Genomic DNA, 23,495 nt, shown 5'->3' on the forward strand with positions numbered 1-23,495 from the left:
GGGCGGGGGGGGGGGGGGGGGGGGGGGGGGGGGGGGGGGGGCGAGGACAGCGTAGCCAGCCGTGACCTGGACGGACGTTTGTTCTGCACTGAAACCACCCGCCCCGGGCTGTTGGTTGTTACTCCTTTGGACTTTGCTGCCCCTCCCTTTCTTCGCATACCAAATCCACAGCCCATTTTTTGAGGAGAGCAAAGGAGAGTCCGGTGCTGGTGGCCTGCGTAAGTCGCGAGGCTCGCCCTGCCGCACGCTCCCTCTTGGTGCGGCCCAGCACATCCCGGTGGGCAGCAGACGGTGTCCGCCCCCTGGGCCTCCGCGGAGACTGTGCGGTGAGCCTCTCCGCTCCGTATTTATTTCTTTGTTCTTGTCGTTTTCCCCAAAGGCATCCATAGTGCACTAGCATTTTCTTAAACCAATAATGTATTAAAATTTTTGATGTCAGCCTTGCATCAAGGGCTTTATCAAAAAGTACAATAATAAACCCTCAGGTAGTGCTGGGAACGTAAGACTTTGCCATGAGCCTGCTGCGTCAGACCAGTACTAGGAAGGAGGACGGTTGTAAGCAGTCGTTATTTCGTGACATTGTGGGTAAGGTGAGCAGAGGTTTGGCATATGTTTATAGAACATGGGATGATATATACTGAACATTTGGATATTTAAGATACATGACGTGAGATTACTTTGTCCCAGTTACCCCCTCCCGGTTATCTGCTAGAACCTTGTTCTCAATCACTGCTTTCCCTGTGTGTATTAGAATGCATGTACGGTCGTCTTGTGTCCCCATCAAATACCACGTGCTAGAAATACTTCGCTCTCTGCTTATTAATGTGCCCCATGTACAAGTCCAGTCTACCTTTGCATGATCTGATCATTCCATGGCTGTGGTTCCTAAGACTTGCTAAAATCATCGCCATTCAGCAATGGAGTGATGTTTTCCAGTAAGAGATATTTGCCGAATTCCTGGCATGACACTCTGGTGACTTCCTGGTGAGACCCGGCCTGGCCTTGTCCATCCGGGTCGCACTGTAACTCAGACATTCCAAGGGTATGGGAAGCCGCAGTCACACCTCACGCTCTGGACATTTAGGCAAGCAGGGTTCCCCCCCCCCCCCAACACCTTGGGGATCAGCCTCCACGTTCAGAAGTTCACGCTCCTTCAAGCAGACGGTGATTTGGAACCAAGGCAACTGTTGGAAACCACACGTCCTGAAGCAATCTGGGTGACAGTCCCTCGGAGTCCGCCTGCCGTCGTCCTGTTCCGGGGGCCTTGCTGAGAGCCACGTCTGCCCCCGCCCTTGAATCCTGGGGACTGATGGTGCTCACGACTCTTCCTGCAAGGGAACTTGAGACCTCCACGTTAAGTGGCTTTTTTAACAAGAAAAAACAAAAACAAGGCAGCTGTAGCTCACGAGCTGCTCTTCTGCCAGCATTTTCACATTTTGCCTTTCACGTGTTAGAAGCCCGTGCAGAGAAGTTCTGTGGTGGGAACGTTTGAGGCATCGCTCCGCAGAGCCTTGGTGAGGTGTGGATGAGGCTGAGGTGCCAGAGGCTGTAAGCATTTTTGAGTTGGGCTTGTTTGTTTGTTTTTTGAAGTCCTGTATATGTATGTAGTAGTTTGGGTGTGTATATATAGTAGCATTTCAAAATGGATATACTGGTTTAACCTCTTATCCTTGGAAAACAGATGGCCGTCCATCTTGTTACACGTATGTTAGAGAAGTAGCGAGCTGCTCTGCTATATGCCTTAAGCCAATATTTACTCATCAGGTCATTATTTTTTACAATGGCCATGGAATAAACCATTTTTACAAAAATAAAAACACACAAAAAAAGTGAGGTGTTTTGGTAGAATACCTTTTCAGGTGTGTGTATACATGGATGCATGATGGGGGGTGGGGGGCGCATCTCAGGGTCTTCTGTGACCTCACAGAACTGTCGAACTGTACAGATTTCCAACTTGCCATATAAATGATGGGTTTGCATTTTAGTTGCAACAATAAAATTTTTTTTCTAAAGAACATGGATTTGGGGTGCCTCCCATGCCTTTGTTTAATGGGCCTAAAGGGCGGGAACCTCCTGTTTCTTGCCGCCACCGAGAAGCAGGTGCTGTCGGTCAGGTGGCCAAGAGTTACTGCGGCCTCCCGGGGTTGTGCTTGCCTTTGAGCTGGGGGGCCGTTCCCTTCCCGGTGAGTTTACTGACACTTCCGGCCTCAACCCAGCTTCTTAGACGACGACAGAACCCACCTTCTGAATGTCCAGGGCCCTGGGCGGCCTTAGCAAACCTCCTCAAGTTGCTTGGAGGACTGCTCAGAATGTGTCCCTAGCCGGCTGTCCATGAGGCCCACGGTCACCACTTCTCAGGACCTCTGTCGAGCCACGCTGGACAGAGAAATGACGGGATAAAAAAAAGTCACCTAGTCTTCCTTCCTTGTACGCCGTTAATCTTCTCTAAAGTGATCGGTTGACTTTTTGCTCTGAAATAATTTCAGATTTATAAAATGTTGCAAAAATAGGACAAAAAATTCCCTTATATCCTCCAGGGTTGTATGACTGGCCGCTGGGCCTCCTGGCAGGATCCACGGAACTGGGGAGTAAACACGCGCTATGGTCATGTGGCCACGGGATGGTGGTGTCACACCCACTGTCACTTCTTCAGTCTTGGTTTCAGATATAAAAATGGCATCTAAGCTTTCACGAAGAGGTGGAATGCCGGTGTGGGGGGAAAAAAATTGCTGAACTCGTAACTTCGGTGCCGAAATCAGATGAGGCCAAGGGCTAGACAAGGAGGGGCCGTGCTGCTTGGTATCTGTAGGAGAGGGCACTCGGGGGGCCTTCTGCCAGCACAGGGAGTGCCAAGGGCACTGAGGCGGCAGGGCCGCCCTCCGTTAGAGCCGCGTATCGGGGAGCCCGCCTTCGGGCCGGAGGGGCTGCTCTTTCCCTCCCCGGGGGGTTTGGGGATACAACCACTGCTCTCTACTTTTTTCAGGTAAAGGGAAACACCCATAAAAATCGTTTTAATCGAAATTTCAGAAAATCGAACTTAGGGACAAGGCAAATAAATACTTAAGTTCAACCGAAAAGCACAGATTATATACAGGAAATTTACACGAGAAGGTTTCAGTCACAGAGTCCCCAGTGCCTTTGTCAGGTGTTGCATTCATACCCCAGGCTGTCTCTGTACAGCTCCACACAAAAACAGTTTGAGGCGTGTTGGAGGTTTTTTAATAGATTTAAATAGGAAATGAATTTTCTTTCTTTGAACATGTTCTTCAGTGAAATCTTTTTTCAAACCAGCTTATGACTTCCGAAGCAGTTTATTTAGTAGGCCGTATGTTGACTTGCTTCAGAAGCTTCATTCCACGTTGATGAGTGAGGTCAGAGTGAACGCTGTTCCTGACCTGACACGCAGGGTTTCTCGGCGGGGGGAATAAGGTCCGTGGTCAGCAGGCTCCGTGGTGGCATTTGGGCTGCAGCTCGGGTTAAGAGCGTGAATCGTGAAACCCTGGCTGCGTGCCTTCCCATCGTCCCCAGCTTGTCGAGGGGACAGCTTGCTGCTGCCGACATGACCACGGCATCCTCGGCAAGAGCAGTCAGCCCGCTTGCCAGTTCACTCCCAGTCCTTATGGAACCAGAACCCGCAGGGAGACCCCAAGTGCCGCGCGTTCCTCTTGGAGCTTTTCGCTGCAGGCCTCGTCCTGCCTGGCTGTGGCCCCTGGGTAGTGCAGCTGGCTGGGGAAGGTCCGGTCCTCAGAAGCAAAAGCTGACCGTGTGATTGAAGTTCTACAGCCCTGCAGCCCCTTCTGCTCTGGTACGAAAGGCCTCATCTGTGCCCCTGGCCTTTGTAACTGGTCTGGAGATGGAGCAGCTTGGGCCAGCTCACACTTAGTGGGGGCACAGAGCGTTCCCCCACCCCAAACTCAGCCCCTGCGTCAGGGCGGGGCAGAGCGAAGACAAAGGTGCCACGTTGGAACTCATCGGCTGAGGCTTAAAATACCGTGATTTCAACATCCGCTTCCTGGCAAAAGGCCTCTTCTCTTTGTTCCAAGTGGAGTTTGTCCATCTTCTCAAAAGCTAAGCGTCCTTTCTCACCTGAAATACGAAGGTGCTGTCACTGGATTGTCCCCCGCCTCGGTGTGCCTGCTCTGGGGAGCCAAGATGGCCTAGTGCTGACTGACGCCTGGGTCTGGCGTGCTGCTGTAAGGGGCAGAGGCGGGGAGCATTGGGGGAGCTCCTGCCGGCCCCTCACGTAGACCCAGTGCCTCGCTGCTACATTCAAGACAGAATCTGCTGAACTGTATCCCTGCCTTGCATCTGGTGTTCGTTCCCCAGGATCATAAACTGAAGCTTAAGAGGGAAAATAGCACTTCTTGCCACCTCAACCATGAAGGAGACCTGTCTTGGCCAAATGTGGTTAAACGGGTCACTAACAGCGCCCAGCCCGTGTGCTGGCCGTGGCCTTTCTGGCACCACCTCCTGGAGGTCCTCGGGGCACCCCACTGCACCGTGCCCGGCGTTCGATGCTATACTTTACCGAACGACAGTGTGGCCTCCCGGGCTGTTGTCCTCACAGCCTCCAGGTCAGACTGGCACAGGCTGGCGATCTGATCGATGCTTTCGATGCCCTGTTGGGGGGGGGGGGAGGGGAGGATCCGTTAGGGAACATTTTAAGTAGCAGGTGGAATCTACTTTTATAAGCTCTGCAAGACACCAGCCCTGGCATGGACTTCGGGGCCTCAGCCCCTTCCTTTTCTGAAGGCTTACAGGTTTCTTTTGTGGCGTCAAGTTCATCAGGAGTGCCATTGGAAGTGCCTGACCTTTTCCATCGTGACACCTGCCTGTGAGCCAGGCCATTGGCAGAGCTTTATGGATACCTTCTAGAAGGCCTGTCTTGAAAATGGGAAGACCTGCTTCCCTTGGGACGTTCCTACCTCCTCCCTGCTCTCCTGACGGTCCCCTCCTGGTCAGACTGAGAGCATCAGTCAGAGCCCAGGTTTGGGCACAGCTGACCCTGGTCCTCTCCTCCAGGGCCAAGGACCAGAGCTCCTTCAGCCTCCTCCACAGGGCACCCAGCCCTACCCCCTTACTGGTTGGTTGATTATAACCAGGTGGTCCTCTTAGAATTTCTCTGTGGTTCTTTCCAGAATGAATGGGGTGAGTGAGTTTAATCTAGTTTTCATCCAGCAGATTGGCAATGGTTTTTCTAAAATGAGAGTTCCAGATGCAGGTGAGGTGGAGGCAAGATGGACATCCTCTCCCATCTGCTTTTGTGAGTCTAAGTGGCTGAGCTGTATCTAGAGGCTCCACACGTTTCATATTCTCTGGCCTGGAGTCATGCTTCGGAGAGTTAAGCCTAAGGAGATCATTCAGAACTCCATATATATATATTTTTAAAGGCTTGGTGCACAAAGATGCTCATAATGACACTATTTATGATAACAAAAATGGATGATGAACCTCAGTTTTCTACCACACGAGAGTGGGGGAGTCCGTTAACTTAAGACGGCTTCTTCATCGAGACTTCGAAAGTGCTGCCAGCCTGCCACTGAGTTCCTATTTCACTCACTGCTTTTAAATTGTATTTAGCACGATCAACAATTTTAAATGCTCCCCCACACCCACAAACAAGAAATACAGCAAAATGCCAACAGTACTTTCTGCTAAGTTATTGGGATGATGGATAACTTCTACATTTCTGTATTTTACACCTTTTTTTTCCCTACAGTGAGCTGATGGCGCTTTTAGAAATTGTTTGATTGAGGATATTACAACATAGAGTGCAAGGCCTCAGAAGTGAGTCCCTGGGGCCACCTGCTTGTTCAATCAGAGTCAGAGCCAACGCTCCTTGACTGCTGTCGAGGGGCCTCTGCGGGTGGAGCGGACACATGCTTTTCAGGGGCTGTTTTTTGTTCTTTAGGTTTTTTTGTTTTTTGGGTTTTGTTTTTTTGTTTGTTTTTGTTTTGTTTTTTTTTTCTGCTGGCGGTAATTTTTTTGGGGGGGGGTCCCAGTGGAATAACTTTGACATGAACTAACTTTGGGCTTCTCCCTGCCCCTGGCGAGGACAGGTTAGACTCACCCTGAGGTGTTTTAGTGCCACACATGCAGCCTGCTGGAGTTTGGCATCGTTCTCGGTCAGAGCGTTGGTGTAGAAAAGCAAAGCCTGGGGAAGGAGGTTGCTGTGAGTGGGGGGCTGGCCAGTCCTCCCGATGCTGGCCGTAAGTTGAGCCCTGCTTATCTTGCTCTAAACAAGAATCGGGCCCTGACCTATTCCTCTTTGCGCCAGGTGCACCCAGTCTCGGGGTGTCCACTGCAACATTTGGTGTATCTCTAAAAACACTGGTCCCTGGGCTGATGGTAATCAAAATGAAAAACGCTCTTTCTGTCTAATAATAGTTCCCAAATCGAGATAAAATGTGACATCAGAGAAATCAGATGTCCGGCTGGGGCCAACCAAAGAACTGGGCGTAGAGAGGGAGGCGGCCTCGTAGGCCGAAAGCAGAGCTGCTGCCTGAGTCCCGAGGACAAAGCATCTCTTCCCTTCGGCCCCCTTTCCCAGTCACAGCGATGGCCCCGTCCCCTCGGCCACCTCAGCAAGAAGAGAGCTGCCACTGGCTTCCCAAAATGGCACAGGTTCATTAGGAAGCATGTGAGAATGCAACCTGGCCGTGGGGTGGCCCAAGAGACCTTCAGAAGGCCTCGGTCTTGCCCCCTTCATTCTACACGCCAGCGACATCTCAGACCAAATGGGTAGGATATGTTGTGTCGGAAGCACCAAGAGAACGAGGTGGTCAGGCGGTGGCGTGAGGTTCTGTGGGATCCTCGGGTGGTGGCCTGGCAGCCCCAGCCCAGTCCAGCCCAGGTCCCTCTGCAGGGCTGGTGTCGCCCAGGGCCACAGCGGGAGAAGGGTTGTGCTCACCCACGGGCACATCCCTAAAGCAGAACGTCTCGGGGCACCTGGCCAGCTCCGTCGGTAAAGCATGTGACCCTTGATCTCGGGGTTGTAAGTTAGATCGGGTGTAGAGATTACTTAAAAAATCAAAATCTTTGAAAAACCGAAACAACTTGCAGCGAATGCGCCCCCTTCACAGCATCACTCACTCCTTTGGAGTATTTTTCTGAGAGAGAAAGCCGACCTCCCCGCAGCTCACACACACGTAGCCAGGGGGCTGCTGCCTCCCGTGCTCACGCCATACCTTTTCCCGAAAGTTCTTGTTCTTGGCTGCGCCGGCCAGGCGAACACTAGCTGCCCTGCACACTCGTGGAGTCCCGTCCAGTTGGAGCAGTGCCCAGGCCCTTAGTGTCTGGGGCAGGGGCTGGAGCTGGCCCAGCCGCTTCCCCTGCAGCTTCCGGACCGTCTTGCCCTGCCCCGCACACTGCAGCTCCTCGACAAGTGTCACTGGAAGACACAAGTGGGCCAGCGTCCCTCTGGCTGCCGTCGGCGGTATGGCTGCAGGTCCGTTTGGCTGCTGCCAGGAGCCCAGCGGAGGCCCATGTGACCACCAAGGCTCAGTCCGGATTGGTTTCCCAGGGGCCTCCTGGAACCTCTAGGAAGGCTTTCTAGCAAGGGATCAGATACACCCTGAAGATTAATAACACCTCCGCCCCTACTTCAAGGACACTGGCTGGCCGCGCGTCCCTCTCGTATCCAGCTCTGACCTCTGCTCTGCGCTCTGTAAAACCTTCCCTCGGAGCTACTCCCCTACGTGGGCTGACCGTGCCATCTCCTTAAATATGGGTTCTCCGGAGAACCGGCGGAGGGGAAAGACGCAGTGGCTCTGAGAAACGGGCTTGCAGACAGCCAGGACAGAGGGCTCCGCGGACGGATGGCCCTCCCTTCCCACCACCTTGCTGGGAGGCCAGCACCCTCCCAGCCCCTACCTTCCTTGGTGAGCTGGGCAAAATGCTTGTCCAGGTCAGAGACGCTCTGCCTCTGAAGGTAGCTGTGGAACTGGAACCAGGTGACCGTCTGTTCCTCGGGGGGCCCGGCTCCGGGCAGTAGCCCGCCACAGCTGACCACCTGCTCCAGGAGCCTCCTGCACGCTGCCGAAACACAGGAGAAGGCCGTGAGCAGAGAGACCAGGCCCCTCGGAGCTTCTCGGCCAGGCGCGGCGGGGTCGGTGCCCCTCCCTGGGCCCCCTCTGCCTGACAGGAGGAGCGTGCGGTAGCTGGGGTCTGCAGGCCCCGAGTCAGGCGTTCTTGGGGTGCCTCCCCTGCCCTGGGCTGGGCCAGGCCTCGCGGGCGCCTGGGAACATGCAGGCCGAGTAGCAGCCAGGCGCCGGTTAGGGCGGCCCAAGTTCCAGAGCCCCTGCAGGGGAGATGCTCTGCGTTCTGAGGAAGAGTCCAGCCAACATTGGAAGACACCGTTCTCCTGCCTACCTTCCCATAAATGTTCTTTCTGAACCCCTTTAAGGTTCTGGTGGAAGCTGCGCAGTCCATCTGCAGAAATGTGCCAACCGGCCAACGGCGGCAGCTCGGGGGTCCGCAGACTCCTTCCCGTCCCCCGTGAGAGGAGGCGGCTCGGGGGCAGGTTGAGAGACGCCGTCCCTTTGGTGCCATGAAGACACGGGGGTGCAGGCAGGGCTAGGACCAGGCCCCGGGGGGGACTCAGCACAGCGTAGCTTGTGGGGGGCGGGGGTACCTATTTCCAGCTGTCCCGGGTACTTCCCTCGGACTCTGTGCAGGAACGTTCTCTTGAGCTGGTTCAGCAGTGTCGTGGCGGGACAGGACAGGACCCTGCCGGGCTCCGTGCACCCTCTCCACAGCTTCAGGCACCCCTTCCTCCGAGTGGCCTGCGGAACGACTGAAAGCCCGGGTCAGGACCCCACTGGTGGTGGGGAAGGGCCGGCAAGGAGGCGGCCCAAGGATTTCCTCCCGCTCTAAGGCCTGAGAGGTCAGGGAGGCGAGGGGTGACCGGATGTCATGCAGCTTCCCTTCCCACCTCCCAGTTGTGACCCACGAGGACCAGCAACTTCAGCTGTGACTGCCTTCCCCGGGCCTCTCCCCGCAGCCCCCACAGCGCGGGGACAGCTACTGCCTCTGGCCTCTCCTCATGGACACAGGGAGGTTCCGTGGGGGGCAGAGGCAGGGCTGGGGTCACAGGTACTGTTCATGTTTGAGTGCACCCTCTGCGCCTCGAATGTGGCCTGGGGATTACCTCACTGAACACTCTCCCGTGGCCTCCCCTTTATACGGATGGGGAAGCTGAGGCCCAGAGAGGTGAATCATTTGCCCAGAGTCACACAGCTGACAGAAGGGTATGTGCCGCCGACTCCCAAGGTGGCACGTAAGACTGAGTGTCAGAGCACAGCCCAGTCGCCACCCCAAAATGTCCCCCCTGGGCTCCAGGTAACTTTGCACAAAAGGAGGGAAGACGAGGCTCCCCTGGGCTTCGAAGCCCATCGTTTCAAGCCATTCACAGGAGCAGCCCGTGGGTGGTGGGCAGTTACTTACTTTCTTCAATGGATGTTGCCTTGCTGACCTTCTCAAAATCAAGCACGGAAAGCATCTCCAGAACCTGCTTTTGCTGCGCAGCTTCTTGCAGAAGGCACTCCTGGACCATCCTCGACAGATTAGGAGAGGCCAGTTTCTGGAAAGCAGCCCACGATGCTCCAGGTTAGCACAGAACATGGCCCCTGAGGTCAGCGATCAAGACTGCAGCTCCCACCTCCCCCCTGCCCATCCTTTCTATCCCGACAGTAGCTCTCTGACTGTCATCCGGGGATTCCTGATTCACCAAGGTGGCAGAGATGGTGGGATGCAGGCCGTGACTGCCCCGGGCGACCTCTGCCACCCGAAAGGGCTAGCCTGCCTGAAGGTGAAGCCAGCCAACGCAGGAAAGCAGAGCCGAGAGAGACCCGGTTACGATGATATTTGAAACCCTGGATCCAGCTGGGCCCGAAGCCTACCCCTGGGCCTTTCAATTCTGTGAGCCAGAAAGTTCCTTCTGGTTGAGCCAGCTTGGATTGGAGTTCTGGCGTCTGCAGCCGAAGGAGCCGCGGCCACTGCTTTTGGTTCAGCACTTGGGATGTGTAAGAGCCACGTGGCTATTCACCCAGGCCTGAACCTTCCACAGAGGAACCTCCTCTGTCTCACTGGCCCTCAGGGTTGGGGGGGGGGGTGTCTCTCTTCCTTGCGCCGTACTCTCCCCCCCCCCCCCCCCCAAAGATCAGTTCTTCGCAAAGAGGACCCCCAACCCAGTTTCCCAGCAAGCCCTCCCCACCCCCACCCCTTAGCCACCTGCAGCAGAGCTTTGCAGACGTGGAGGTGGACCGTGAGCAGCCTGTCCAGCTCCAGGGTGCCGGCCGTGAGCTCCCCAGATGACGCTTTCTGTGGGGGCGGGGTCCTGTCCTTCCTGAGTTGGATTGAGAAGAACCGGGTGACCATTCCAGTTAGCAGCCTGGCTCCCTCCAACGGTAGAAGAAACCCTCCCTCCTTGCAGAGCTCTGGTCAGGGAGGCCCACTCCAGGTCCCAGGGAGATAGAGTTAGACCAAGGAGAAAACTAAGAGAAAAGGAAAAGCAGCAAAAGCCGGCAACAACTCAAAACAGGTGCTGGCCTGGCATGGGCCCTGGAGACGGGGCAGCTGGGGACACCTTCCCGGGTGGGCGACCTAAAGTCAGAAGCTCAAACTAATCCTTAGTTCTGTGTCTCTGGACCGGCCTGCCCCCCTGGCCTCAGTGTACTCATCTGTGAAGTGGGGACAGGAATACCAAGCTCGGGGCAGTGAGGGGTAAGTGCAACCCTGCCAGCCAGCCGGCCTGGCACCATGTTGGCTTCATGGTAGGAGCTGAGCCCGAGGCCTGAGGACACTGTGACACTGGATGGCAGGTGGGAGTGCCACCCCCTCCCCATGGGATCGCGAGAGGAGGAGAAAAAGTTTACTGTGTATCCTCTTTGGTGCTGCTGAGATTTGGTACAGGAGCAAGGCGTGAGCAGGGCAAGTGGGGGCTGCTGAGCTGAGAAGGAAGTTGGTGTCAGAGGTCAGGGCGAATTGTGCAGAAGAACAGGGAGCATGGGTCACTGCTCACTGCTGCCCGTTCGTGAGGCAGAGTACAGAGGTTCTACCTTGTACCTTATCGTCATTTTTTAAGATAAACAAAAGAGCCCATTGCTCAGAGCTCAGCACCATGCTGGGGGACGGTCATTCACTCAGTGGTCAGCACAGGTCTGCTCTGCGCTGGGCAGTGGGCATGCAGGGGCGAGGGCACGACAGAGAAACAAGAGAGGTACAAATTGGGCCCAGGGTGATGGAAGGCATCGGCCAGGAGGCCGACAGGAAGCGTGGAACTGAGGCTGGTCCCCGGGGTCAACGCTGGGAGGGGAGTGCACTTACTGGGGACCCTGGCAGCCCCCAAACAGGGACAGGTCCTGCGGGGCAAGGTCAGCGTTGAGGAAGGCGAAGCTCTCCAGGATGCACTCCATCAGGCTCTCGGCAGAGGCGTGCTCCTGGCGGGCTCTGCGGGGCTGTGGACGGAGCAGCAAGCCCTTAGGGCAGACCCTGAGGACGGGGGCTCACGAGCACCGTCCATCAGCAGGGCTGCGAGCCTCAGCTGCCCAAGTGTGATCCCCCAATTCAAGGACGGGCACGGGGGCGCGGCCCTGCCCGAGGTCCCTCCCAAGTAGCCTGTGACAAGGTATGGCTCGGGAGCACAAGGGACGCAGATCTGAAAAGCCTCACCTGGCTCACAGAGCCCACAGGGACAGGGCGAGACAGGAGTGAGTGAGTGGGGCAGGTGGGGAGCAGAACGTGCGTCCTCCCCCCAAGAGGCCAGGCTGCTGCTCTGCCCCAGCTGACACCTGCCACTCGGGAATGTGGGGCCAGGGTTGCCAGATCGTTCCATTTTCTTTAAAAAAAAAAAAAAGCTGGAAACCTAGACTTTTGTGGGAAGCTGCCAGTTTTTAAATATTGGCCACCAATTCCAAATTACTTTAAAAAGATGGCGTGGGTCAGAACCTCTTCAGGAGGCTCACAGGCTGCCAGGCGAGCCTCTAGATCTCAAGTGTCTCTTCTCCCAGGGAAACGCGGAAGGAGGGGACGTTTGAGGCACCCCCTGACTGGGGGGGGTGGGGAGAGAGTATTGGTGCCACAGCTCTCAAAGGCAGGTCCTTCCTCGGCGCTTAGAAACCCACTGCGGGAGACGCTGGTCTCCTCTCGATTCATGGCGGGACTCCGGGGCTGGCTGTGTCCCCATCCCCGGCACGCCCAGGCCTCGTCCCCCACAGAGTGCTCCCAGATCCTGCCTTGGGAGCCAGAACGAGGCTCCCAAAGGTGGAGCCCACAGAGAAGACCTTGACTAACGAGAATAACAAGGCTAGTTGCAGAGATTCGGGTCTCTCTTGTACACACACACACACACACACTCGGTTCTCACAATCCGCGGTGTACCAAACATCACCCCTAGGGGAAACGCAGAGACCGTGAGCCTCCGGTGGTCACAACATTGTCATCAGCCCGTCAGTACCGAACCTTGTCTTATGTGTGCTTCTGGGTGAAGACACAGTGTTGACCTTCCACCGACGAGTCCCTAACACTGAGCTCAAGCCGCCCCAGCCCTAACTCGCACCGGAACGCGGCTGAGCTCGCACACGCGTCTTCCCAGGCCCGTCACGGCCTCCCTGCGCTCGGGAGCACTAGGCCCCTCGGCACTGCGGCTGGGCCTGTTCTGAATCTCGAAATCCCCCCAAATAATTTCTGAAGAGAGCCGTTAAACTACTTCAGTCCCAGTGTGTACCTAGGTGCTCGCGTTACACGTTTTATTGCCCATACACTTAAAATTATGTAATTGGAAAAACTGAATAACCTGCCCAGGCCAGCGCCACTGAGAGCCACCCGAGGACGGCCCTCGGCGCAGGCCCTGCCGAGAAGCAGGTTCAGGGGAGGGTGTGCGGTTGCACGGGGACTTTGTGGCACCAGCTGTGACCCCGAACACACCCCAGGTTTGGGAATGGAACACCCAGCTTCAGCCCCAACCTGCCCGGGTCAGAAGATGCCAGATGGGGCCGGATTCTTGGCCAGACGTGGAGCGGGTTATCTACTGTGATCCCCGACTTCCTCTTATAATCCTCCTCCCGGCCACTGAGGACCTTTGTTCTCCCCACTTGACAGATGCGCAGACTGAGGCCCCAAGGGAAGACCTTGCCCAGGATGCTGGCCCAGGCCGGCCGGCCCCAGAGACTACTCCCCCTTGTTAGGCACTGCTAAATCAGGGCTGCCGCCCCTTGATGAATAAACCTACCTTCAGCCGGTTCCTGAAGCCAAGAACCTGGTACTCCAGCTCCCGCAGCTGCGGCTGGGTGGGGTCCACGGACCTCAGTAAATCCAGGACCTCTTGCAGGGGCCTCTCGAGGCTCACCTCAGGCCCGTCCACTCTGTCCTCGGTTTCTCCTTCACCGTGGTCTTTCTGGCTACCCGGGGCTGCATGTTTGTGGAATGGGGAGCCCTGTGGCAGGTTGGGGCCCTCTATTCCCAAATTCCTCCAGCCAGGCTGCTCCACAAAGGAGCCTTCCGCCAGGTGGTCCATCTCTGGCAGGAGGCCCAGGGGCTGGGGGTCCTTCTGGGCCTCCTCTTCAATGGAGGAGTTGGGGCCAATGGCCAAGGGCAGGAACCCCACGTCTGAGGTGGATGCCGATGTGCTGGTCTCCGTGTCTCGGGGGTCCTCGGAGCTGAAGGAGTCCATCTCGGGCAGCTCCTGACTCTGGCTCCGCAGGCCAGGGCCCCGAAGGTCATTGTCAGATAGGTAGCTGAGGATGGAGGTGGCCCTTGGCCCCCCCAGCAGCAAAGCCTGCCGCGCTGGCTGCTGCAGGACAGACTGGGGAGGGGGATACAGGAGCATCCTTACTGTCGCACCGGAGACCAAGGCAAGGCCCCCGGCGGCGCTTCCCTCCCTAAACACTCGCGCTGCACACCCACCCTGTCAACATGACTGAGGCCCAAGGTGACCGGCGGCCTGGAGGTGCTGACAGGACCCTGCAGCCTCTCTGCCCTGATCCCCATCGTCCTTCGAACTCACTCCTTTCCAGCCCCTGAGGCCACCAAGCTGTTGGCCTCCAGGCTCCGCGCCTTCCTGGCCAAGGGCCTTTGCAGTGACTGTTCTCTCTTCCTGGAACGTTCTTCCCCCTAGGTCTTTGTGGTCGTGCCCTTGTCCCCTCAGGCCCTCAGTCAAATGGCACCTTTTCTGGGGACCTTCCCCTGCACACCCTATTTTAAGGAGCAAGTCCCACCTTGCCCCAGCAGTCCGCTCCCCCTTCCTGGCTTTTGTTCTCACTGTCCCTACCCCCTTGGGCAGGCGGTGCTCCCTGAGGGCACCGTCCTCACCTGGCCTAGAACAGAGCCTGGCACAGAGTTCTGAACGAGTGACGTGAATGGGCAAGCCCTTGCCCCCTCTGCCGCAGCCCTCCCCCGCCCCCCTTAGGCAGACCACTGATAACTGATGTTCCCACAGCACCAGCTATTCTCGTCAGTCCTTCTGCCAAGCACTTCTCATGTATTAACTCGTTTAATCCTTGCAAACCCCCACCAGAGTCGTGCTGTTGTTCGCAGTTCTCTGATACAGAAATTGACGGCCAGAGAGGCTGAGTGACTTGCCCAAGGTCACACAGCAGGTGAGAGGCATAAACAGAATTTGACCCCCGCCTGTCTAGTTCCAGAGTCCATGCTCTGGACCAGATGTGATTTTTTTTTTTTAAACTGAAGTATATGCCGGGCCCACCATGTCCAGAATATGGAAGAAGTTGATAACAATAGTTGGCTCTAAGGGAGGGACCCAGATCTCTGGAGGTCACAGGAAAGAGATGTTTTACCGTGCACTATGTCAAGGTATTACCTACTAGAAACATACATTAAATTTAATTTTAAAACAAGTAAATCAGAGGCAAGGTTATGGCGGGGGTGGTAGAACCATCCAGAGAACCCCACTCCAGGCTTCCAGGAGAACCAGCCAAACCCGGAACCAAGTCCAGAGGCCCCCAGAATGGAGGGCTGACAGCGAGGAAGAAAAAGCACCGGAAACCACCCAGGATGTCCCCCAAACAAGGGAGGCTGAGTCCAGAGTTTGCTACCTCCGGAGGCGCCAGGCTGCTCCACCCAGCCCCGCATGCTGGCCCCCGGGGAGCTGCCCCCATCCGAAATCCCAGCGTGACCGCAGCATCCCTGCCCTGGGGAGGCTCACTCACCAGGTAATACCTCTCTCGGAAGCTGGGGGTGCTTGGGGGTGTCCAGTTGTACAAGGAGCCCTTCCTGCTGCCCATGGAGAACTTGCCTGTGGGGCTGGGTGACATCAGGAGGCTCTCAGTATCAAACGGGCTGGAGGAGAGAGCAGAAAGGCAGGGTGCCATCACCGCCTGGGAGGACACCGGCGCACAGACCAGACCCGGGGGACTTATAACAGGGATGGAGGCTTGGCGGGGGCCTGGCCTGGCCTGGGGTCACAGGCACGGCCTGGGGACTCGAGGTGCACATTTGCAACCCCCTTGGGAACGTCTCAGACTCCCACCACCCTGAGGGCCCTGAGCCAAATGGCCAGGGGCAGCCATTGGCCACCACTCATGTGAATGGCACCCCCTTTAGAGGTCCCCTCAGAAGCTCAGCAGAGGCACAGTGGACACTCAATTCTGCCATTTTCTGGGTCAACGACGTCACCATCCCTCTCGTCCTCATCTGTAAAAGGGACGCCATAATCTATCAAAGGACCTCTGTCGGTCCTGGTCACAGGTAAGGCTGGGAATCCAAAGTGAACGTGTGAAATACAGGGGGTGTGGGGCTCAGCTGGGCCCTCCCTGAGCCTGCCCAGGGAGCCAGGAGGTCTGGGTAACCTCCCCGCCTCACAGAAACCTGCTCGCTCTCCTTCGCTTAAAGGCCTGGCTCTCGCTGTGTGGGGCCCAGACGCTGCAGGCACCTCCTGGGAAGCCTTCCCTGCCTGCCTAGGACGGCTGCAGCCAGCAGGATGCTTGCGGCCTTGGATCTGCCTGGACTCCAATTGGTTGGTGCTGGGCTGCCCACCACCCTATAGACTTGAGGAGCGTCCCGCGGAAGAAGTGTGCTCAGCCCCCACAAGACAGATGAAGACACAGGCTGGGGGTGCTCACTCGCCCCAATTCACCCAGCTCACTGGGGAGAAAGCAGCATCCAGTGACCCCAGGCTCGGACGCCCACCCCAGGAAGAAGAAACCAGAGAGACTGGCCCCAACCAGTCGGAGCAAGCACCAGAACGGAGGAAGCAGGCCTCAGCCCTTAGTTCCTGCTGCACCTGCCTTGGGAAGTAAAGGGAAGAGAATTCTCTCGAAACACTAGGTTTCATATGGAGGAAGAGCAAACACAAAGCCTGTGGAGACCACCAGCATTCACGGAACGGCCCAAGAAGGTGATGAGTCAGCTGCCCCAAACGGGCACTCCCCCTTCCCCTTTGCAATGCCTGATGGAGAGCTCCCACCCCGGGCAGGGGTTGTTTTCATGAGTGTCCCCCACCCAAGGGGTCTATGGTCCAGGGGGGCTAAGTGACTGCTCGACGGCGGGGGCCAGCAGGGAATGAGGTGTTGGGAGCAGTAAGGAGAGCCCTCCTGGGCAGAGGCAAGGCTCCTGCATGGAACCCAGCCCAGGAGGCCCCTGGAAAGGGTCCTGGCCAGCACGGGTCTCTAGTTAAGAAGGGAATTAGAGCTCAGGGGGGCGGGGAAGGTGGGGTGGGCAGAGGCTACAAAGAAGTCTGGGCTCCAGCCTTTCTGGGGCCGAATGAGGGCAGGGTGTCCACTGGTGGGCGCTAGGGTGTGGTCAGACCACCAGGGGGAGCCAGGGAGGCCCCTCACATCTCTGCTCTGGGTGGGAGTCCCTGTGGGTGGGAGTTTGGGGCTGGCCTTGGGGAGGGGCCTCAGAGCCCCAGAAGGCGGCTGGCCCCTACTCACTTCCACAGCACCTCCAGCTGCAGCTTGATGGTGCCCAGCTCTGTGATGTCCAGCACGATCACCTGCGGCCTGGTCGTGAAGAAGTCAGTGATGTCGCACGTCACTGTGCCCACTGCCAGTGAACTCAGGCCCCTCAGCTCTGTCACCTGGGGGGGCGGTGGGAGTTGTGGATGGTGTCTGAGCTGAGCCGCTGGGCACCCTGGCCCCATCCCCCAGGCCCCACCCACCTTGATCTCGAAGTTCTCGTGCAGGGTGGGGATGAAGACCTTCTCCTCCTCCTCCCAGGTCTGGCTGTCGTCTGACTCGATCCGGCCCTTCAGCTTCCAGCGCTGGCGGCCCAGGCGCATGAGCACCTGTGGGCACGGCCCAAGAAGGGATAGGTCAGCTGCCCCAGGTAGGCACTCCCCCTTGCCACCTGCCTGGGGGCCCTCCCTGCTGGCCAGGCGGGGGTGGAGACAGAAACCCAGCTGGGACCCTGGTTCCCAGCAGCTCCCAACCCCCAAAGGCCTGGTGGGGAACCCTGAGGCCTGACAGTGGAGGTGGCCATACCTCATACTGGTCTCCGGGACAGAGGCGTGCGTAGCCCACCAAGCCTGGAACACAGAGACGGGCTCATCTCCTCCCTGGCCTGCTCTGCCCCTGCCGCATGGACCTCGGGCCCTCACTGGGGGATCCCCTGCCCAAGTGTGGGTATCCACTTCAGGGAGGGATAAATCATCAGGATGGACAGTGACAGGACTGGGCCGTCATGTCCAACTCAGGGGACAGGACTCGGCTGAGGTCACAAGTCCCATGAGTGGAAACCCAAAGTTTTGCCTGGACCCCTGGGATTCTGACCAAACCCCCACCCTCAGCAGAAGTCCCAGGGCCCCCAAGAAGGCCTGAGCCCCCACCCAAACTGGCTTCTGCCCACTCGCTCTCAGCTCTGTTACCTTTCATCCTGATGTGGAACTCTCCCAGGTGAACCTCCAGGGCCCCCTCGATGAGCCACATGTCCTGCAAAGCCCCACACAAGGTGGCTCACCGCCCAGCCCTGGGCCAGGTGAGGTGGGAGGAGGGGGGCACGCAGATCCTGCCAGCCAGAGGCCCGGGGGCAGAGAGGGATGCTTCTTCGGGGTCCAGCGCCACACACCCACACCCACACAGACACACACACCCCGCCACAGGCTGCCCTCTGCACCCACCTCGGCGCACTCCTGCAGGCTGCGGCCCAGCTCCTGCAGGCTCTCTCGGGAGGCGCGGCTGGGCGGGCACCTGGAGAAGGCCCTCTGCATGTTGGAGGCACCATCTCGCAGGCGGCACTGGATGCAGTAGCCTTCGTAGAGTTCATCCACCTGCGGAGGGCGCACGGGCTGCTGGGCACTGTCCATGCCGAGGCGCAGGGCCCCAGGCCTGCCTACCCGGCTCACCCTCCGAGAGGCCACACAGCCCTGCGCTACTGGGCTGGTGGTCCTGGGTCCCCTGCCCTGGGAATATGAGGCCCGGGGGCAGGGACCACATTGCTCATCCACTCTGTGTCCCCAGCACCTGGGAGCGCACAGTAAAACCCAGTGACCTGGATGGGTAAATGCATCACTTCCCCTCCCCGTGCCCGACTTTTGGACTGTAAAATGGGGGAGGTGGGTTTGTGACACCCTGCCCACCACTGGACCCCCAGGAAAGCAAAGCAAGGGCATATGGAAGAGCTGGGAGAGTATAAAGCTTAAAGGACTCGCTGTGTGACCTTGGGCCCATTCTTGGCCCTTTCTGGGCCTCTACTCTCCCATCTCTACAATGGGATGGTTGGACTCAGCCTTCTCGCCCTGTAAGATGGAGCATGGGGTCTTTCCATCTAAATCCCACACTCCTGGAGAGCCCAGCGGCATCCCCCTCCCTGACTCCCACCTCAGGGCCAAGCCCCTGCAGTCCCTGCTCCTCCTCAGCCTCTCCCCTGCTAACCCAGTGGAGGTCCAGCAAACCCGCGCCCCACCCCGTGACCTCCAGGAGGCAGGCTGACCTTGCTGATGTGAAACTCCATCTTCCGGATGTGCCTTTCCACAGAGCGCGTTTGCTTCTCCCGGAAAAAGAGGAGGTGCTTTAAAAGTAGCCTGGGCCACCCCCCAGGCCCCAGCCCCTGCCCGCCCCCCTCCAGGTACTAACACACAGAACTGGGCTCGAAGCCAGGCCAGCCCCTCACCATCCTTGAGGAAGGCTCATCATTGAACCTGTTTCCCCATTTGTAAAATAGGGAGGAAACCCAGGTATCCCTCCTGCAGGATGGCCCGAGGGATGAAATGGGAGCAAAAACATGGGTCCCTCTCATGCAGCTGGACCCAGGCCTGGCCCACCTTTCTTACAGCCCTGCAGACAGAAAGTCTCGCTCACCTTGTCCAGGTCATAATAGAAAGCCTGTGGGAGAGAAAAAGAGGGTGAGGGACAGGATGTTAGGGCTCCAGGTGCCCCTCCAAGGCCCATGAGGCTACATCCCAGGGGCACCTGAATTCAGATGACAGCCAGCACGCACTCCCACCTCTGTGGCCTGCAGTCATCAGTGGCCTGTCCAGAGCCCGGGGGAAGAGTGATAAACACACGCGCTTTGGGTAATGCAGTTCTCGGCCTGGCTCTATTTCCCAGCTGTGTGTCCCAGGCCAGTGACTCAACATCTCTGAGCCTCCACGTCCTCATGTAAAATGGGGTGGCCATAGCACATAGCCCCCACCCCATACGGTTGTCATGAAGAGTAAAGGACACAGTAAGCCTTTGACAAAATGGGGACTGTTGCGGTCTGATTGTTTAAGGGGTGATTTCGGCCATGACCAGAAGAACTGAGGGAGGGCACCCCCACCCCGGGGGGGGGGTGGGGTTCAGGCTTGGGGAAATGCAAATCCAGATCAATCCAGCCACACCAGGGGCCAGGGGGCGGCCAACAAAAAGAAGCTATCAACTGAGCAGATCTTCGCCTAAAGGGCCAGATAGTGAATACTTTTGGCCTTGGGGGCCGTGTGGTCTCTGCCACGTGGTCTGCACGCAGCCTCACACAACACGTCAATGTGGCCGTGGCCACGTGCGGATAAACTCTATTTCCAGACAGGCTCTCGTTTAAGCTTAAATCACCCTGCCTGAGCCGGGAGGATTTTTCACGAGGTCAGAGATTCACTAGAGAGAGAAAGCAAGACGCGGGACAGTGGGTAAGTTGCGACTTCATCTTTGTAAGACAACTGTTGACCAGAACCTTCTCTATGCATTTGTGTATTTATGTGACTATGTGATCAGGGAGAAAAATATGGAAAGAGAAATCCTAGATTGTCCTCAGGGGTTAAACAGGGTGGGGCACCGAAGACTGGGGAGGAAGGGGTGTCAAGCAAAAGGAAAGGTGGGTTAAATCCCCCCAAAAGTGTGTGTTTTCCCACGTAGGCATTTACGAGAAATTGTATGTGTGCGCTTATGAAATTAAGACTCCACATAAGCTATAGAGAAATAGGAAAGTTCTCAAGGCTTTGGGAGGAAAAGTAACTGCACAGGAAGCTGAGAAGCAGCGGTGTCCAGTGAGGCAGGACCCCAGGTCCCCAGCGTGGCCACGCCGTTCCTTGCCTCAGTGTGCCCGCCCATGAAATGGGAGCAGCTAGAATGGAGGAGCCTTTATACACTTGCCTACCTTACAGTCACTTCTAGAGCCACAGAGTGGAGGTGGACTGCTGGACCTTGAGCCGGGGCGGGGGGAGGAGGGAGGGGAGGGAGGGGAGGAGGGGGAGGGAGAGTGGAAGCTTCCTAACCACCTGTGAGGTTAAATCCCTCAGGGGCCAAGTGAGGTGGGATCATCAGAAAATAGACAGTCCATTCCTTAGGCCTTGAGTCCCGAGACTGAGCTTTATCACGGGTGCGAGGCAGGAGCACCCCACCAAGGCTGCTCGGGTGCGGAGGGGCAGGGAGAGGTCTCACCAGCCTCGAATTCCTGCGGGTGTCCTTGTGGCGACCTGACAGGTAATCCAGCTCGGCCTGCTGGATGCACAGATACTCCCTGTGAGGAGAACGAGGAAGAGGAGTTTGCCCAGGAACAAGTAGACGAAAAGAAACGGCCCGGTGACCAGTGTCCGGAGCGGAGGCGGCCACAGCTGCCAGGAGGAACAGCGCTCGGTGGTCAGACGGCAGAGCCATCCCGCCCCCCGGCAGCCTGGCCCCAGCTCGCTCAGCCTCCAGACCCAACACGCTGCGGGCTGTGTGCCCAGGGCTATGCAAAATGGGAAGTCTCTCCATCAATTCACAAAACAGCCACACAAACAGGTTCTATGGTTATTATACCCATTTTAGAGATGGGCAAACTGACCCTCAAAATGGGCAAGTAAACTCAGCCCAGAGTCACAGCAGGGAAGAGGCTGAACCCAGATCTGAAACCAGGCAGTGGCCTCCAGAGGCCACTCTTTTTGCCCCAGCCCATGGGGAGGTCAGCAAGAGCACGCCCCCCTCACTGACAAAGGCAGGCCATCCTGGTGTCAGCATGTTTAGGACCAAGGACCAGAGAGGGCCCGGAAGACCCGTTCTGGGAAGCATAGAGAAAGCTGTGGGCCTGGAGGGGACATTTCATGTTCTTTTCCAGCCAAAGAGCCTTAGACATGAAACCTGAGGTCTGGACTTGGGGGGCAGGGGTGAGGGCCCATCCTGCTTCATCACAGATTTACTGGACCACCCCAGGAAGGGGACTCACCCTCTCTGGGCCCACTTACACCACCATCTACCAGGCCATTGCTCACTTAGGGGTTGGGGCTCTCCAGGAAGAAGGGGATGCTACTGAGTGAGCCCAGACGAGTCCCAAATGTGTGGTCCTTATAGGAATCCAGAGGCAGTCCTGGGAGATGAGCCCCTTGAAGACAGGCTCCAGGCACACGCCCCTCGCTCCCACTCTGCGCCAGCGCTGGGCCGGATGTGCAGTGTGCATCATGGGCGGAGGGCGATGGATGCCCCCTGGGTGGGGAGTCGGGACGTGGCAAGTGGGGGAGGTGACATTTACCCTTAACCCCGGTACGGTGGGGGGGGACAGGGGGCAGGTGGGCACCGGCCCTGGAGCCCCACTTCCTGCTTCCTGGCTGTGGGGACCCTGGACAAGTTGCTTCCCATCTTTGGGACTCAGTTTCCTCTACTGAGGAGAGGAAGAGGTTAGGAGATTCTCTGATAGCATTCTTCAGGGATTCAAGGATGCGATGTGTATAAAGCCCCGAAAAAGCTATAGCTGCTGCTGTCATTGGTGTTAATTAGTGAGGAACAAAGAGCAGGATCACAAGAGGCAGAGGGCGGGACAGGCATCCCAGCAGGAAGGAACAGCGTTCGATTCAGAAGGTGTGCATGTGTGCTGAACTAGGGACATGGGCGAATGGCAGTCTGCGGAGATTCCCCACTGCTGAGGAGGCGCTCAGCAAGAGCCAAGGTGCAGGCATATGAAGGAAGATGGCACATTCGGGGTACCAGTGAGGATGGGGAGTGAATAATAGAAGAAAAGTCTAGGAAGGTTGAAGGTCAGAAAGGACCCTGAATGCCCTCCCAAGGGTAGGAGAGAGCCATGGGAGAGACTTGAACAGAGTGGGGGCGGCGGGGGTGGGTGGGGCCGGTGGCTGCTGGGAGCGAGGAGGCCCCCTGAACTGGGCATCTGGGGTTGAGGAACATGGAGGGGCTACTGGTAGGGCCCCTCCCTCCATGCAGCTTACTCATGGGGCAACACTGAGCTTAAGCCAGAGTCCTGACCTCTTCCGTGAACCTCAGGTTTGTGCCCCCACTCCCTCCTTTTATCTTCCTCTTCACCCCCAACCCCTCCCTCAGTAAATCCTGTCTGTCCCACTGTCAAAATGTATCCTGAAACTGACCCTGTCCCCTGACCACCCAGCTGCCACCTGGCCAAATCCACCATCATCTCCCACCTGGGCCCTTGCAGTCACCTTCTCACCGGCCTCCCCGCTTCTGCCCTGGCCCCCTGCAGTCCATTCTCCATATACAGCCAGAAGGATCTCATTAAAACCAAACTCAGATCATCCTTCCCCCACGTGGAACACTCCATGGCTCCCAACTCACCCAGAGTGAATACCATGTGTTCACAAGGACCCATATCATCTGGTCCCCATTGTCCCCCAGACCTCCTCACCCCTCCCTCTCTCAGCTCCCAAGCGGGTCTGCTCACTACTCCCCTAATCCTCTAATCATGCTCCTGCCCCAGGGCCTTTGCATGTGTGGCTTCCTTGGCCTAGAATGTTCTTTTTCCATTATCTGCTGGGCTCACTCCTTCAGCCCTTCAGGTTTTTGCTCAAATGTCACCTTCTTAATGAGAACTTCTTTGAAACCCCTTATTTAAAATCAGCCCCGGGGCGCCTGGGTGGCTCAGTTGGTTAAGCGACTGCCTTCGGCTCAGGTCATGATCCTGGAGTCCCGGGATCGAGTCCCGCATCAGGCTCCCTGCTCGGCGGGGAGTCTGCTTCTCCCTCTGACCCTCCCCCCCGCTCATGCTGTCCCTCTCTCATTCTCTTTCTCTCAAATAAATAATGAAATCTTTGAAAAAATAAAAAAAATAAAATCAGCCCCACGCCTTCTTACCCTGATTTATTTACCACCACCTGCCTTACTCTATATTTTGTTTATTGTCTTTCTGTC

The 23,495-nt window shown here is 57.1% G+C and overlaps 1 protein-coding gene across 2 annotated transcripts in view; it reads right to left on the bottom strand.

Moving 5' to 3' along the window:
- Positions 1-1,580: 1,580 nt before the first annotated feature.
- RIPOR3 (RIPOR family member 3) overlaps positions 1,581-23,495 on the bottom strand; it is a 74,787-nt gene continuing 52,872 nt past the window's right edge. For both annotated transcript variants that reach the window (XM_035025403.1, XM_035025402.1), the window contains 19 exons: positions 20,805-20,883; positions 19,251-19,274; positions 18,883-18,936; positions 18,071-18,220; positions 17,819-17,882; positions 17,436-17,479; positions 17,114-17,239; positions 16,887-17,032; positions 15,165-15,294; positions 13,229-13,801; positions 11,326-11,456; positions 10,231-10,345; positions 9,445-9,580; positions 8,633-8,794; positions 7,873-8,034; positions 7,188-7,390; positions 6,071-6,154; positions 4,529-4,619; positions 1,581-4,086 (listed from right to left, as the gene is read on the bottom strand). In XM_035025403.1, coding sequence (XP_034881294.1) covers positions 3,983-4,086; positions 4,529-4,619; positions 6,071-6,154; positions 7,188-7,390; positions 7,873-8,034; positions 8,633-8,794; positions 9,445-9,580; positions 10,231-10,345; positions 11,326-11,456; positions 13,229-13,801; positions 15,165-15,294; positions 16,887-17,032; positions 17,114-17,239; positions 17,436-17,479; positions 17,819-17,882; positions 18,071-18,220; positions 18,883-18,936; positions 19,251-19,274; positions 20,805-20,883 — 2,578 coding nt within the window. In that variant the 3' untranslated portion in view covers positions 1,581-3,982. The remainder of the gene's footprint in view (positions 4,087-4,528; positions 4,620-6,070; positions 6,155-7,187; positions 7,391-7,872; positions 8,035-8,632; positions 8,795-9,444; positions 9,581-10,230; positions 10,346-11,325; positions 11,457-13,228; positions 13,802-15,164; positions 15,295-16,886; positions 17,033-17,113; positions 17,240-17,435; positions 17,480-17,818; positions 17,883-18,070; positions 18,221-18,882; positions 18,937-19,250; positions 19,275-20,804; positions 20,884-23,495) is intronic.

This window comes from Mirounga leonina, unplaced genomic scaffold (genome assembly GCF_011800145.1).
Source record: "Mirounga leonina isolate KUSES-001 unplaced genomic scaffold, KU_Mleo_1.0 Mir_195, whole genome shotgun sequence".
In the NCBI taxonomy this organism is placed as follows: Eukaryota; Metazoa; Chordata; class Mammalia; order Carnivora; family Phocidae; genus Mirounga; species Mirounga leonina.